Source organism: Carya illinoinensis, chromosome 14 (genome assembly GCF_018687715.1).
Source record: "Carya illinoinensis cultivar Pawnee chromosome 14, C.illinoinensisPawnee_v1, whole genome shotgun sequence".
Classification (NCBI taxonomy): Eukaryota; Viridiplantae; Streptophyta; class Magnoliopsida; order Fagales; family Juglandaceae; genus Carya; species Carya illinoinensis.
Genome location: NC_056765.1, coordinates 11,235,553 through 11,253,693, shown reverse-complemented (window position 1 = coordinate 11,253,693; position 18,141 = coordinate 11,235,553). Strand labels below are relative to the sequence as shown.

General features: G+C 38.4%; 1 protein-coding gene across 1 annotated transcript; it reads left to right on the top strand.

Moving 5' to 3' along the window:
- Positions 1-1,325: 1,325 nt before the first annotated feature.
- Positions 1,326-5,501, top strand: LOC122293561. The gene is made up of 3 exons (XM_043102116.1): positions 1,326-2,037; positions 2,205-2,528; positions 2,680-5,501. Exons 1-3 carry the CDS (start codon positions 1,326-1,328, stop codon positions 5,499-5,501), a joined length of 3,858 nt encoding a protein of 1,285 aa, XP_042958050.1.
- Positions 5,502-18,141: the final 12,640 nt, after the last annotated feature.

Genomic DNA, 18,141 nt, shown 5'->3' with positions numbered 1-18,141 from the left:
CTGCATTGTGGGTAAAGCTCTAACCGAGAAGAATGTTAATAGCAAGGGATTCAGAGAAATGATGTCCCAAGTGTGGAGGCTTGAGGGATGGGTTAGCTTTAAGGATCTCGGAGACCAGAGCATTATGATCGAGTTTCAGAACAGAGAAGATAAAGACAAAGTGTTGAGCGGTAGACCATGGTTTTATGATAGAAGCTTGCTAACGTTACAAGAGTTGGATGGCACGGAGTCCATAAATGGTCTGAAGTTTAAGTATGAACCCTTTTGGGTCCAACTCCATAACTTGCCTTTAGACACAATGACAGAAGAAGTGGGAGAAGAGCTAGGGGCCTCCATCGGGCATGTCGTCAGAGTAGAGGTCAAGGCGGATGGTCATGCATGGGGAAGATGTCTACGGGTTAGAGTTGCAGTAAACCTCCATAGACCTCTTTTAAGGGGAAAATGGATGGTTTTTAACGACCAAAAAGTCTGGATCTCCTTTAAGTATGAGAGGTTGCAGAGCTTTTGTTTCCAGTGTGGTACGTTATTTCATAAGGGGAAGAACTGCATAAGGCAGCGCTATGAACAACAAGGTGTTGAACCAGAACACCAGCAGTTTGGTACATGGCTTAGAGCTCAACCAATGCACAATAGCTCCTCCAATGGGCGCAGGTACGGCGGCACTAAGGGCGGTAACCAGCATCGACAGCAGCAGGGAGGCTATGAGCACGATGTAGAGGAGCAATCCAGGCCAGAAAGCCATGCTATCAAATAGGACATTTTGGCGCCAAAACAAGATTTGACTAAACAGGAAAGTCAAGAAAAAGTCTACGGGGTTAGTAGAAAGCAGGAAGATATGGGCGTGAAACTGACCAATGGGAAAGTAACTGGACATACGGATGAACCTCACATCACGAGATAGCTGGACAGTCAAACCTGCAGGGATCAGGAACCAGAACACATACACAAGGTAACATCTATGAAAACTGAATTTGAGATGCAAAATTCTCCATTTCTATCTAGCATGGAGCTGGACCTTATCTCAACTGAAGAGCCTAATGGTGGTCAGACTGTAGTAGAAAACAATTTATATGAAAATAACAAGGAACTAATTACCAATGGAGAAACAGTAGAAGGTATCTTGAATGACAAACGAACAAACAAGGAGTCAGTTAGAGGGTCTGAGATTACACAAGGAAAGAAATGGAAAAGGCTTGCTAGAGGGGGTCTAAAACAAGATGGAGGAGGGGGGCCGTGGCCTTGGAAGATGCAACAAATCTTCCACTCAAGTGCAGAACCAGAAATAGTCTAAAAAGAAAAACTATAGTGAGCAATGTTAATCCAAGATGCCAAAAGAGGAAGAATGTTTCCATGGAGAACAACAACCCAATGGTAAAGGCTGGTTTCCAGCCCTGCCAGATATAATGAGCCTCTTAGTATGGAACTACCGAGGGCTTGGGAACCCTCGGTCAGTTAGGATCCTTAGCAAACTTGTTAAGGAAAAGGGCCCACTCTTAGTTTTCCTTTTGGAAACTAAGTGTAGTAAACAAAGGATGGAGGTAGTCAGGAGATCTCTGAAGATGGATGGGTGTTTTGATGTTGAAAGTGTTGGAATGAGTGGAGGCATTGCTTTGCTGTGGAAGGAAGAATGGGAGGTCCAAGTGGTTAGCTATACTAGGTGGCATGTTAGTGCAATGGTTAAGGAAGAGATCAATGACAGAAGGTGGCATTTCACTGGGTTTTATGGCCATCCCGAGACAGCCAAAAGGAAGAGTAGTTGGCAGCTACTTGAGATGTTAAAGCCTCAATCATCAGTGGCTTGGCTATGTGCAGGAGATTTCAACGAAGTGTTGCATCAAAAAGAAAAGCAAGGGGCATCCAGTAGACCATACAACCAAATTGAAGCATTTAGACAAGCTGTTGAGATATGTGGGCTATATGATGTGCATCACTTGGGACAATACTTTACATGGTCCAACAACAGAAGGGGTGAGGATTTTACCAAGGAAAGAATAGACAGGGCTATGGCTAACAAGGAGTGGCAAGAACTCTTCAGAGGTGCAACATGTACTGCACTAGCAGCAATAAAATTAGACCACTCCCCCCTCTACATAAACAAACAGTCCCCAAACCATTGTAGGAAAAGGTGGAGTCCAGGATTTAGGTATGAAGCTGCGTGGGATCTACATGAAGACTATCATAATATAGTGGCAAATGGATGGAAGAGTACCAGACCAGCTGGTCTCTCAGGCTGCACAATGAGACACAGATTGGAAACATGCCAAAAGGCCCTACAGCAATGGAGAAAAAAAAAACAAAGCAGGACAACCATAAGCACGAAGCAGAGACACTACAAAGAATAAGCCACCTTCAGAACAGTGGTACTGGCTCCCATATAACAGAAATGCAACAGCTCCAGAAGAGAGTAGAATCATCCCTGGCTGCAGAAGATGTGAAGTGGCGTCAGAGGGCAAAACAACACTGGCTAAGAGGACAGGAATACACACTTCTTCCATCAGCAGGCCTCTTAGAGAAGAAGAACCAACACAGTTAGAAGCATTGAGGACCAACAAGGGAGAGTAATTGCTGACCAGGCAGGAATAGGTGAAGTGTTCACAGGTTATTTCTCTTCATTATTTTCCACCTCTTGTCCCATTGGTTTTGATGAATGCTTACATGTCTTGGAGTCAAAATTGACAGGAGATATGAAGTCCTGGCTCTCTAAGCCATTCACCCGAGAGGAAGTAAGAGGTGCTATGTTTCAAATGAATCCATTAGGGTCACCTGGACCTGATGGTTTCCCAGCTGATTTCTATCAAAAACATTGGGAAGTGGTGGGGGAGGAAGTATACTCTTATGCACTCGAAGTCCTAAATTGTAGTAGGTCCCTCCAAGATGTTAATGACACTTACATATCCCTTATTCCTAGAGTGAAAAACCCCAAGAGAGTAGCTGAGTTTAGACCAATTAGTCTTTGTAATGTGCTGTATAAAATTGTGTCTAAAACCCTTGCTAATAGAATGAAAGGTATTCTCCACAACCTTATCTCACTCAACCAAAGTGTCTTTGTCCCGGGTAGGCTCATCTCAGACAATATATTAGTAGCTTATGAAGTTTTACACTCTATGAACTCGAGAATGAAAGGAAAAAGAGGATGTATGGCACTAAAAATTGACATGAGTAAGACATATGACAGGATAGAGTGGAGTTTTGTTGAAGCTGTAATGGTCAAGATGGAATTCCCACTGAGATGGATTAGGCTCATTCAGTCCTGCCTTAATTTAGTATCCTATTCCATTTTAGTTAATGGAGAGCCACAAAGGAAATTCAAGCCATTGAGGGGACTTAGACAAGGAGATCTAGTGTCTCCTTACATTTTCATCATGTGTGCAGAAGCACTCTCCTCAATGTTGAAAAGAGCTGAACAAGCTGGACAGATCACTCCTGCACCTGTTGGAAGAGGCCCCATCACAATTAATCATTTGTTTTTTGCAGATGATAGCATTCTCTTCTGTCAAGCAACATCCAAAGAACTAGCATGTGTCCTCAAAGTCCTTGAAGTCTATGGAAAGGCATCAGGTCAAGTCCTGAACAAATATAAGTCTTCAATCCTCTTCAGCAAGAACACACAGACAGCATGTAGGACTCAGATATTGGTTAAAGCAACAAGCAACTTCGAGAAGTATTTGGGACTTCCAGCTGTAGTGGGGAGGCAAAAAGTGGCAACCTTTCACACACTCATTGACAGAACTTGGGCTAGAATGGTTAACTGGAAAAACAAGTTTCTGTCAAGTGCAGGGAAAGAAGTCCTCTTAAAATCAGTGTTACAAGCCATTCCCTCTTATGCAATGGGGATTTTCCTACTACCAACCTCGATAACAAACAGGCTGAACCAACTTATAAGAAAATTCTGGTGGGGATACAATGAGGATACCTCAAAGATTCAGTGGGTAAGGTGGAATCAACTCAGCTACAGCAAAGAGGCGGGTGGTCTTGGGTTTAGAGATTTCAGAAGCTTCAACCTGGCTCTACTTGCTAAACAAGGATGGAGGATTTTACAGAATCCATCCTCTTTAGCTGCTATGGTCTTAAAACAAAAATACTTTCCAAAAACTGGTTTCCTAGATGCAACACTGGGGGCAAGGCCTTCCTTTGCGTGGAGAGGAGTGTGTGCAGGTCTGAAAATTCTAAGAGAGGGACTAGTGTGGAGAGTGGGCAGTGGGCACAATATTAACATTTGGAAGGACTGGTGGATAACCTATTTTCCATCAAAAAGAGTAGTCTCTACTCGTCCAGTGGGCTGTGAATGTGAAAAGGTAAGTGATCTTATAGACAGTGATCTAAAAACCTGGAAGTATCCTTTCATTCAGGAGCTGTTAACTGCACAAGAGTATGAAGCTGTAAAAGCAATTCCCATTAGTGCTGGGGGTAGGGAAGATAGGATGGTCTGGCACTTCACCACCAATGGCGAGTATTCAGTGAAAAGTGGGTACCATGTTCACAGGCAAATGGAGGCTGATTTTCAGGGGGAGTCCTCTAAAAAAACACAGGTCAAGCATGTATGGAAGAGTATATGGAAGCTAAAGACCTCTCCAAGTGTCAAACAATTCATGTGGAGAGCATGTAGTGAGGCCCTACCAACACTAGCAAATGTGAAGAGAAGGAAGGTTGTAGAGGACAACAATTGCCTTATTTGTTCCCAAGCCATTGAAACCTCAAGTCATGCCTTGTGGAGCTGTGTTGCGGCTCAGGATGTGTGGAAACAAAGTTGTAAAAAGGTCCAGAAGATGTCCTGCCATAGTGACCTCTTTTTTGATATCTGGTCCTTGCTAGTAGAGAACTTGGATGCTACTGAACTAGAAGATAGTGCAGTGGTACTGAAAAGGATTTGGTCTAGAAGAAACAAGATGTATCATGGGAAAGGATTCACCCATCCCACTAAGCTGTATCAACAGGCCATAGAAGAAGTATCCATTTTTAGGGAATCCCTTGTAATAGACCAAGGAACAAAGAAACAGGCTGGATCAGCAGGACTTAGGTGGGCCAAACCAATGCAGAACTCCTACAAGCTCAATTGGGATGCAGCTGTTAGAGCAAAGGAGGGAAGAGTTGGGATAGGTGTGAGAGTCAGGGACTTCCAAGGACAGGTAGTTGGCACTGTAAGAGCTCAAAGACCTTTAAGAGGGACTCCTTTCGATGCTGAGGCTTATGGTCTGTTGGTTGCAGCTGAGTTTAGCAGAGATCTGGGGTTGCAACAAGTCTGTTTGGAGGGTGATGCAAAATGGGTGGTGGATGGTTTGCAGAGCAAAGCAATGGACTGGAGCTTAGGGGGTTGCCTGATTGAAGATGCGAAAAGGGTATTGAATTCAAGTGTCAACTGGACAGCCTCCCATGTCCATAGAGAGGCAAATATGGCAGCACACCAACTTGCAAAAGTGGCTACAGAGATGGTAGAAGATGTCTCTGAGCTTGAGAGATGCCCGAGCTGTGTTTTCCATATTGTACACAAGGAGATGATGTAGCCAAGTGGACCTATGTCACTTTGGACCATAGAGAGTTGTATCCCTTTATTTCATGATTAATGAGATCAGTATTTAAAAGATAAAAAAAAACACGTACACTCATTTTACCCCAACACATTCTATTTTAAAAGTACTTGTCATCCTTTTCCCCTTATTAATACAATATCTGACAAGATCTATAAACCTGGTACTAATAGGATGTGAAATAATAGGTTTTTATCTAGTTTACTTAGATCTGAATCAAATGAAAGCAAATTAACCTGATTAACTTGATTAACATTAATATTCAAACCATTTTTGGGTCAACTGGACTGAATCATTTATTTGATACATCAGTTCTAATTATACAGTTTTATTGGTTATTGTCTTATATATGATACTCATTTTAATCACATACTTTAGAGGTGTCTTAAGGGTACATGAATAAAACTTTATTGACTATTTTACTCTTAAATTTTAACAGAATGACAAAAACAGTACCTTAGCATCTATCATAATAATCAAGTGACATCCAAAAACTCACAATTATTGAAAATGAAAACTTCTTAATCGTGAATTCTTTAACCTTTTATTTAGATGATATATCATCAACCGAAGATCCACCAAAATAAAAATCCCAATATTGAAACTTTAAAAGTCATAAAACTTCCATATTCCTACCCCATCATCAACTACTATAAGTAGATAGTTTTTGTTTTTCTTTTTTTTTAGAAACAAACATCTTCATTCGAGATAAACAATTACAGACATTTGTAAAACCATAAGGTTTGAGAAATTAAGTCTGGAATACAATCCCACCACAGTTCAATATTCTCTACTCTCCAAGCATTTCTAGCAAGCTGGTGTGCTAGCTGCCATATTTCCCTCTAGACTCTATACACATGAGTAAAAGAACAACTTGTAAAACAACTTCACAATCTTTGCACTTCAGTAAATAGATTACCAAGCATGGAGTTCAGCATATTATTTTGTTGCATAGCTTGGACTAACAGCAAACAATTGCTCTCAATTTCAATATGCGAAATTTCCATAGTGGAGCACAATTGCATCCCTCTGAAAACAGCAATCAACTCAACTCCTTTTGGTTCAGCCACCTCTAATTCAAGCTTAGAAGCATCCATTAGGACTTTCCCAACTGAGTCACGAAGAATAACACCTATCCCTGCCTTATGAAGATTTGAAAACATAGCTCCATTAGTGTAAAGCTTAGGTAACCCAAGAGGAGGAGGCTTCCAACTGAAGTGATGTACAGTCTAAGACTGGGATTTAACAAAAACAAATTTATAACTATGCATAAGCCCCAAGGAATGGGTGATTACATGTCAGGGACTTAAACAAATATTATCAAACTCCAACTTATTTTGCCTATACCAGAAACTCCTTGCAAGACAAAAAAACAAAGCCAAGTGATTAAGATCCTTGCCATCAACAACAATCATCGCCAACTTAGAAAAACTAGTAGGTGTAAAATTAGCCAAAGAACGGAAATACTGAACCCATGAATCTCAAAGCTGGCCATAACCAAATAATGCATGCAATAGATCCTCAACAAGATGCACACAAAATCTGCATTTAGCTATTGTGATCACCTATTTTTGCACCAATTTATCCTTTAAGGGTAGACTGTCTTAGCATGCCCTCCATGCAAACACTTTTATTTTATTAGGAACCGGCAACCTCCACAAGGCTTTCCATAGTCTCTGTTGTCTCCCCATTGAAGAGGATTCGGCTTTAGGACATAATAATCTTGTAACAACTTTTCACTGAAAATTGCCCACTTCTTTCTTGGCTCCAAATCAATTTGTCAGCTGTACCTTTTGGAAAAACCATGACCTTCATAATATCGGCCACTAACATTGGATAGAAGAGAGTTCTAAGCTTGTGAAGATCCCACCCCCTATTATCCTCATGAATAACAGAGGCCACTACATCATCCCTGTTATGCACCTTTGACTCAAGTTCAAAACCCAGCGGCCTATGACCTGGAACCCATTGATCATGCCATAATTTCATAGTCTTCCCATCACCAATCCTCCATATACATCCCTCCCTCAACCATCTCTTAGCCTCCCAAATACCCCTCCACGTATATGAAGGACAATGCCCCAAGCTAGAATCCATAAAATTGGACTTAGAAAAATATCTAGCTTTGAGAAGTTTGTAAAGAATAGATTCCTCATTTTGCATTAACCTCCACCCTTGCTTTGCAAGAAGAGCAAGGTTGAAACATCTCAGATTCTTGAAACCCATTCCTCCTCTAGCCTTCCTTCTCACATGTTTGGCCAACTAATCCAATGAATCCTTCATTCCTCCCTTTTTCGTCCCCCACCAAAAATTAGGCATTAGACCCTCTAACTCTAAGCAAAAACTAGTAGGCAAAAGAAAAAAACTCATTGAATAAGTCAGAATCGATAGTACAACAACCTTTAACAAAATCTCCTTACCCTTTTGAGACAACAACTTTTCTTTCTAACTTTGTAATTTTTGCCAAACTCTTTGCTTGATAGATTGAAATGCCCTTGATTTTGATCTACCCACGATAGGGGGTAACCCAAGATACTTCTCATACTGTTGGATTTCACCATTACCCCATAATAATCAAATTTCTTATTGTAATTCCAGCCCCACATTACTGCAAAAGACCATTGAAGTTTTTTCCTTATTATTTTTGCTCTGAAACACTTTCATAAACATCTAACACAGTTGCACCCTCCTATTCTCCACCACATCAGGTTGGCGAAAAAAAAAAAAACACTATCATCTACGAATAGCAAATGATTAATGTTAGGGGCATTCCTACAAATTTTGAGTCCAAAAATTTTCTTTCTTATTCCAGCTGCATTCAACAAAGAGATAAGTCTTTCAGTACAAAAGAGAAAGAGATAAGGGGGCAAAGGGTCCCCTTGTCTCAACCCCCAAGTGGGAGAGCTTGGCCCTTTTGGTCTCCATTAACCAACACTAAAAAAGAGACTATTTTAACATAGAACATCACCAAGGAAATAAAACTAGGCTGGAACCCCATCACCTTCATCACCTTTTGAAGAAAACTTCATTCAACTCTATCGTAGGCCTTACTCATATCCAATTTTAAAGACATATACCCTTGTTTCCCTCTCTTCTTATGCTTTAAAAAATGCACCAATTCATAAGCAATTAACACATTATCCGTAATTAAACGACCAGGAACAAAGGCACTTTGACTATCCCCAATTATGCTAGGTAAAATAGCTTTCAAACGGTTCACAGTAACTTTAGAAATAAGCTTATAGGCCATATTACACAAACTAATGGGCCTATAGTCAACAACAACAGCGGGACAATTTTTCTTAGGAAATAAGAGTGATGTAGGTATAATTAAGAGATGAAGGAAAAGCACCTGAATTCAAGGCCTAGAGCACAACTCCCTGTACTAAGGTCCCACCACATGTCAATATTTCTGAAAAAATGGTGGGGACATTCCATCAGGGCCCGGAGCCATGGATGGGTTCATTTTAGATAAAGCAGAAAGCACTTTAGCTTTAGTAAACCTCTGACTTCGTTCCTCATTCATAGTTGGTGTTATTATACCAGCAAGACCCTCAAGGAATTCAATAGAAGCCCTAGGATTTGAGCTCGCAAACAGACTCTCAAAATAATCTAAAAGGACCTTATCCCTCTATGCACAAGTTTGCCAAACCCCTTCTCCATCTTTTAATCTTTCCAATTTATTTTTTCTCCTCCTCTGAGATGCCTTCGTATGAAAATACTTTGAATTTTTATCACCATCCATTAGCCACAATACTTTGGATCTTTTCCTCCACATCATCTCATCTCTTTCCAACCATTTTTGAACTTCCTCTCTAGCCCTAATACGATCTGTGGTAAGCTTTCCTACTAGGTCAGAAACATTCAGCATCTCCATATGTTGGCGGGCCAGACGTAAATGCTTTTAAACATTACCAAAGCAATGCTTATTCCAATTATCTAGTTGACTTCCACATTCCTTGATCTTATTCATGACCTCAACCATGCTATTTCCCCCTTCACCTCTCCTCCAGGAAGCCTTAATAATATCCTCACAAGCCTGCTCTCCTACCCACATTTCTTTGAACTTAAAATTGTCTTCTAAAACGAGTATGGCCCCCTTCCCCTTCCGTATTAACCCATATAGGAACATGATCTGAATAGGCCTCCAAACCATGTATAACAGAGGCATTTGGAAATTTACCCCACCATGGTTGATTTGCCAAACCTCTATCTAATCTCTCACTGGTGCAAAGAGACCCTCCCCTTCGATTAGACCATGTAAATCTATTGCCCTTAAACCCCAAATCCCTTAAACAATAGTCATTAACCACATCCCTAAAAGCAAATATTTGCCAATGCAGCCTATGCCTCCCTCCCCATTTTTCATTATGATGCAATAGTTCATTAAAATCACTAATTACAAACCAGGCTTCACCATTATATCTACTCAATTGTCATAACAGAGCCCAAGTTCTAAACCATTGGCACACTTCATGAAAGCCATAAATACCTGTGAAAAACCAAGAAACTTTGATAGGATCGTTATCAATCAAAGCATCTATATGACAATGTGAATAACTGAGAACCAATAAAGAAATATCCCTTCCCCACAACAAAGCAAGACCCCCCTTCCTTCCCCGACAATCAACCACTAAACAATTCACAAAACCTAGTTTGAACTTACATACCTCAAATTCATGAGCCATAAGATGTGTATCCTGTAGAAAAAGGATATCAAGAACTTCCCTTATCACCAGATCATAGAGGGCTCGAATGCTCCGTGGGTTCCTAAGCCCACAGACATTCCATCTTATAATTTTCATTAGCTGCAACGGTGCTATTCAACAACCACAACCAATACATTGAAAGCACTCTGAGATTCTGTGGTCTTAGATCCCCCAGTAATAGTGCCTGCTGGGTTTACCATCTCCTCCTCCATCGATGCACAGTGCCTTTCTCTTTTTGGGAAGATAGAGCAGTTGAGCACCATCGTGTTCAGAACTAGATTGGCAAGAAACAAAAGAAAGCCATTTCTAGTTTTTACTCGAATACCCATTTGGTCTTTCCTTCTTCACAGAGCTCAACCGAACACTTCCTTTCTCTTGAAGAAGCCCATCCACAAAGTAGATAATTAATTAAAGCCCAATTCGGTCTGTGCCACCTCCATTGGTGAGGGCCCTTAAAAGTCTTTTTTTTTTTTTTTTAATAAGAAAAATCTGATCTCATTAATAAGCATCAAACTAAATGACAAATGCATGAAGGAATATCCTCCAACATAATGCACTCCTCAAAGTGAAATAATGCATCCTTAACCATGTGCTACTTTGTTTATGTCTCTAGATACATGCCTAATAGACCACTCCTTGAATCTTTTTAAAAGAATTTTGACATCCCTTTTTATCAAGTCATGTGTGTTCCATGCATGTCTCATCACCACTATTGATAGCCTTTACTATAGAGAGAACATCCCCTTCAAAAATCACCTTTTATAGCCCCAATTCAGGACACAACAAGGCTGCTTTTAGTACTGCAAAAGACACCCCTAGCTATGCATCAGGAAACAAATCTCTTGATCATCTACATGAAGCTATAACTCTGCCATTACAATCTCTTACAACCACTCCTACAGCTCTACACTGATGCTTATCAATGTCAGCGTCCCAATTTATTTTGAACATTACAAGAGGTGGGAGTTCCTAGTATTGCACATTTGCTTGGCTAGCCTCTACTTGAGTTTTGTTCTCTAACACTGCACAACTATAATCTTCTATCATAAGATAAACCTGAAGTACCAACTTCTCAAGAGCTATAAATTTATCTTCGAAGACCACCATGTTTCTTCTTTTCCAAATCTAGTGTGTTGTCCCTGCTATTTCAACTAATACTTCTGGTGGCATAGCATTGAAAAAATGGAAAAACAGATCATGAAATGATGGCACCTCCATACTGCATTTCTGCAATCTCCTCGAGGTAGACCGCCAAACATCTTGAGCCCCTCTACAACTCTAGAGAACATGTAATATTGACTCAGGTTCAGATAAGCCAATAGGGCAGAGTGATGATTCCACTACCTTCTTTTTAAAGAGATTTAGTTTAGTGGGAATGGATTCCAGAGTAGCTCTCCATAAGAAATTTTTAACTGCATTTGTTACCAGTAATTTCCATATCTTGGGCCAAATTTCTAAGCTCCTTATGGTACTTGAGGCTTGTCCCTTGAATCTTGACATCAATTCACATTGAAGATGGTAGGCACTCTTTATGAAGAACTTAACATCTGAAGTATATCTCCAAGCTAATCTGTCAAAACTATCACATATGCTAATGGGAATTCTTATGATACTGTCAATATCAATATTTGAAAAGACCTCATTCAATAAAGCCATTGTTTAGTGTTAGGGTCAATAAGGTCCTTAACCCTTGCATTTTACTTTAAACCCCTCACAGTGATTGAATCTTAAAAGAAGTTGGGATAGGTACCCATTTATCATTCCAGATTTTTATAGACTCACCATTCCCAATCCTCCATAAGAAGCCTTCAGACAACAAATTTTTCGTAGCCATAATACTCTTCCAAATAAAAGAAGCATTGTTAGTAATCTTAGCTTTTAGAAAATAGTTTGTGGAAAGTACTTAGCCTTTTGAACTTTTGAAGCCAATGAACTGGGTTTGTGTAGTAGTCTCCATCCTTACTTTGCCAATAATGCTAGGTTGAAATCCCAAACCACCAATTTGCTTTCCTTTTCCTAATTGTTGCCAACTTAACCCCGTGAATTTTAGATCTGTCATTTGCTTGCCCCCACTAGATTTTTTGCATAACTCCATTGATTTCTCTTAGCAACACTTTAGGAAATTTAAAAAGCACTATGATGTAGATTGGAATGGCTTGAATAATTGATTTGATGAGAATTTTCTTCCCTGCATGACACAGAAACTTCACTTTCCAGTTGCCTACCTTGCTTCTGTTTTTGGCTAGAACTGAATTGAAAGCTTTGGATCTGTTTCTATCCATCTAAGAGGGTAAACCCAGATACTTTTCATATGATTGAGAAGCTCTAACTCCTGTTGCTGCTTAAATTAGGTCCTTCACTTCTAGTCTAGTGTTCTTACTAAAAAATATTGAAGTTTTCTCCATGTTTAGCCTTTGACCTGAAGCATATTCGTAGGATTGAAAAAGATAAACAAGTTTGTTCCATTCAAGAGGGTTAGACTTGCAAAAGAGTAGACTATCATCTGTAAAAAAATAGGTAGTTAATGTGAAAAGAACCCATTGCAACTGGAATTCCTGAAATGATTCTTTTTTTTTCCTCAACATTATTCAAAACGGAACTAAGTACTTCAGAACATAGAATAAAAAGATAAGCCGATAAAGGATCCCCTTCTCTAATTTCTCTTGAGGATTTGAAACTATTCTAAGGAACCCGATTTATTAAAATAGAATAAGTCACAGTGCTAATACAGAGCATAATAATTTCAATCCACCTCCTAGAGAAACCCAACTTTTCCATGACAACTTGTGAAAAGGACCGCTCTACTCTATCATTGACTTTGCTCATATCCAACTTAAAAGCCATAAATCCTTCTTTTCTCCCAATCATTTGAGTTTGCATAGAATTTAAAGTTTCATAGGCAACAAGAACATTGTCTAAAATAAGTCTACTTGGGATGAAAGCACTCTGAGTTGGGGATATCAAGTCTGGAAGAATGTGCTTCAGTCTATTGGCCAAAACATTTGCAACAATTTTATACAAAATATTGCAGAGGCTTATTGCTCTCTATTCTGAAACAAGCTTAAGCTTAGCCTTCTTTGGGATTAGAGTTATAAAAGTTTCATTAATCTCAGCCCTACCAAAATTTGAGTTCAAAATAGTCTTGACTGTCATGAACACATCACTGCCAATAACCTTCCAATGGTCCTAGTAGAATGTTGCTCGAAATCCATCTGGCCTTTGTGTTCCCAAAGAATTCATCTCCATTATAGCTGCTGTGATTTCCTAAGTAGAAAAATCCTTAGTCAAGTGTCTATTCATATCTTCTAGGTGAGTATAATGTGTTTGCTACTTTCAGTGTTTCTAATCTTTCTCCTTCTGATATAGGTGAAGATTCAAGGTAGAATCCTTTTGAGGAGAGAGGAAATGATGCGCACCAACATGGTCCTAGTCTTAAAGATCCTTTGCAAGTTTTGGATTGGCCAATTACAAGATCCAGAGCTAAGAAGATTAAGGAAGCTATGCAAGGATTGGTGCAATCTACTTGGGATGAAACTAGCAAGACTCTAATACTCGAAATGAGCTTGAAGGAAAAAGAACCAGTTTTGATCCACTTCATACAAGCTTTGGAAGATATGACTTATAGTTATTGTTTGGACCTATTGTTATTAAAGTCTTTCAACTTGTTTGATTCATTTAAAGGACTTATTTTATTAGTTTAAAATAATTGGGTTTATTATGAGATGGACTTAAAGGGGGCACCTATTCAAAGGTGTTTTGGGAAGAACTTTAGTTTCAGCTAAGGTTTTTGGATGCCTTGTCTTTTCAGCCAAGGTTTATTTTTGGAAAGTTAATTTAATAAATAGGGCAACAAGTGGCGTCGGCCACTTAGGGTATTTGGGTATGCTAGTTTGGCTTGGGTATTTTTGGAAGACTTTTATTTTTGTTTTTCTATGGATTTATTTTGAGAAGGCATATTTAAACCTCTTGTAGCCACATTTTACAAAGTTTTATAAAATTTGATGAATTATTTTTATTGTGAGTTGAGTTTATCTCCTCTTGTTCTTAAATAAACTTTTGAACTTATCAAAAGCAAATCACAATTTTTGTGGCATTTCTTCTTATAATCTGGGTTCTTGAGAGAGGTTCTTCAATGGGTCTAGATTCTCTATAATCTAGGTTCTTAAAACAAGTTCCTCAACGGGTCTAGGTTTTTCCATTGACTTGATTTTGGCTTTCTTGGGTGAGTCCTCTTGTCTTGACCAATTTGCTTCATATCTAAATATTCTCTTTGTCTATTAGCAGCCTTCTCATCATTGAAGCAATAAATGAATAGAGGATTTTGATCAGAGTTCAGAATAGGCAAAACATGAACATTCAAATTCTTCCATAACAGACTCCATTCACTATTCCCAATAGCCCTATTAAATCTTTCTTTAGTAAATTCCCTCTCTTCTCTATTATTACACTAGGTAAATCTTGAGCCTCTAAAACCCAAGTCACTCAGTGCATAGTGTTCCAAGGCTTCTTGAAATAATTCAATATGAGAATAAGGTCTTGCTGCAGTTGCTACTTTCTCCTCTTGATTCAGAATTTCATTGAAGTCACACATACAAAGCCATGGCATTGACACTGGAGGTTTGAGAATTCTTATTAAATTCCAGCTTTCAACTCTCTTTGCTACAGCTAGATTGCAGTAGAAACCAGTTAACAACCACATTTGGTTTGACCATAGTTCTGTAAAGATTATTGAGATATGGTTATGAGAGTAATTATGAAAATCAGCATTCAATTAAGTTCTCCATAACATAGCAATTCAAAGCCCAGTTTATTTCGAGTATTTGCATAAATTTGTTGGTTTCTCAAATAGCTTATTTTAGATACACAAACTATATTGTAATAATTCATGAAAATCTAAGCCTTTATGATTTATAATATATTCTTGATCTTGGGGATAATTTCAATGTATTGATGTGTAGATAAATGACGAGACAAATGCAAAAATGTTTCCTAAAAATAATAATAATTGTAAGCATCCAAAATAAATTCTTTAGACCTTAGAGAACGTCAGCATAGTCGAGTCCTAATCCTCTATAATGACAGAGTTGCCTTTCTATTTATTTAAGGCACTTAGGAGAACAAGTTAGAGAAATGAATTGTATCATTAGCCTTGGGTGGATATTTATGATTTTAAGGTGCAATGTTACATTTCTCATTTTCCAAATGAATGGTAAGAGGGAGTTCCTTTTTATGAAGTAAGGTAATTAAAAGTCAAATTTTGCAAAACGAATCGCACCACTAAACTCATGTGATTATTTAGGATGTTATGGTGCAATAATAAATTTTACAATTTTTTGGGTGGATGGTAACACTCAGGATAGCACTATGTGGCAATTGGTTTAAATGACTATTAAATCATCATGTAGAAGGTCTAAATCTACTTACAAACACTATGATTACATTTTGGTTAGACACATGGCACAATCCTAGCCATTCATTGGAATAGTAATAGGACACTTGTCACATGGAGAATGAAGTATGATAGATTGAAGGGTAAATCAAGTAATGTGATCATGCCACCTAAGCCAAATACTATTTCTTCCAACCGAAATACTATTTAGTCAACTAAAAGAAGGTTTCAATCCTAATGCAACTCAACACCATTGGAATTCAACCAAAATCATAAATCTCATGTGTTGGCCGAAACCCTAAACTTGGTTTCCATATTAATCAAGATACTATACACTCGTACACCCTTAACCATTCTTTTATATCTTGGTGATTACATTGGACCAAGAAAATTTTGATTTGAATTTCATCCAATCGAAAGCCTAAATAAAACCCTATCTATACCCTTAATTGATACCCACTCAATTAGCCCCATTTTTGGCCCACCAAAAACCCCCACCAAGCTAAGCTTCTTGAGGAAGTTTCTCCACTTTCCCAAGGCCAAGGATATGGCAGACACACCACTCGTTTGCTAGTCTTCAATAGTCACTTCACAAGAATAAAAGTGGTTACACAAACCCTAGCCATCCACTTGGCCAGTCTCCAGTTGGAGATAGCAATTGTGCAGCCCATTTCTCCCCCTCCTTTTAGTTGCCACCCTCCTATCCAAGGGTCACTCAACGACCGTCATGTCAGCCTCTCTCTCTCTCTCTGTGTATATATATATATATATCAAACACCCCATGCATTTTCATTGCACACTTAGCATTTTTCCATCACTTTCCTAGAGAGGAACTGAGAGAGCTCTTGAGGCAGTTTTTGCCCTTGCATTTTCAGCCCTTTCTAAATCAATTTTTGTGACACAATCTGCATGTATTTTGTTCTATTTTGAGTCTAGTTTATGTATGTATATGTTGGAAAAAGTTTCATGGACTTTTGGCTTCAGAAATTCTGGTTGGATCATGCAAAGGTCACAATTCTAATATTTATGTGCAACTTTGATAGCTTTGTGAAGCTTTTTGTAAAATCTTGGATAGATAGTGCTATGATGAAGTGTTAATATGTTAATATGAAAGTTAGGTTTGGATTTATATATAGCATGTTAATATTTTTATAAAAGAGTTTTGTATGTGAATGAAATAATGAAAACTTTTAAAAGATTTTAAAAATTTTAAGACCTGACCCTTCATAACCTGTCACAGATTTTGCCATTCTAAGGTGGGAATGATAGTTGAGACTATCACGGTGAGATTTTTATAAATCTTAATAAGTTGGGCTAAAAACATACAAATAATTTATGATAGTATGATTAACAGTAAACATGATGCCTAGTGGATGTGACGATTCAAATGTGCAAGCTATTGATATGGTATACGATTTTGATGTTTTAGAGTTGTTATCAGTATTTGATTCTGAGAGTGCATCTGAGGATGGCTTTCCTAAGTAGTCTGAGATTCTTGTTGAGACAATTTCAATACTAGAGTTGAAGCTACTCAAGAACTTGAAGTATATTTTTTTGGGCCCAGTTAATGGTACATTTCCGATAGTCATTTCTTCTCAACTTACTTTGAAGTAGGAAGTAGAATTGTTAACAGTGCTAAGACATCATCAAGGAGCGATAGGCTGGATTATTGCAGACCTCAAAGGTATTGACCCTTCAATTTGTACCCACAACATTTTTCTGAAAGGAGATGCAAGACTAGTTCATGATGCACAACGAAGTTTGAATCCTACCATGAAGAAGGTGTGAAGAATGAAATGCTGAAATTATTAGCTATGGGCATCATCTATCATATCTTTGATAGCAAGTGATGAATTGAAAATGCTAATGGTGAATTGATCCCGACTAGGAAGGTAACGGGCTAGAGAATGTGTATTGACTACCGAAAGTTGAATTCGGTAATGTTTTTTATTGTTTTTTGGTTTTTTTTTTTTTTATCAAATTGCCATAGAACCAGGAGATTAAAAGAAGAGCACCTTCAATTGCCCATTTAGTATTTTTTCTTTTAGAAGAATGCTATTTGGTTTATGTAATGTACCTGCTACTTTTCAGCCTTGTATGATGAGCATTTTTTTCTAATATGCTTGATGACATGTGTGAGAATTTTATGGATGATTTTTCTGTGTTTGGTAAATCTTTTGATACCTATTTAAAAAATCTTACCACTGTGTTGAAAAGATGTGAGAAGAAGAATTTATTGCTGAATTGGGAGAAATATCAGTTCATAGTCACTAGTGGTTTGGTACTTGGACACTTAGTTTCTGAACTCAGGATAGAAGTTTAAAGGGCCAAGATAAAATTAATATCTCAATTGCCTATTCCTAAGACAGTGAAGGATATTCATTCTTTTTTTGGTCACACTGGCTTCTATCGCCGTTTCATTCAAGGCTTTAGTAGTATTGCAAAACTATTGTGTACTTTGTTGCAAAAAGATAGTACTTTTATTTGAACTGATAAGTGCCAGCATGCTTTTGAGACC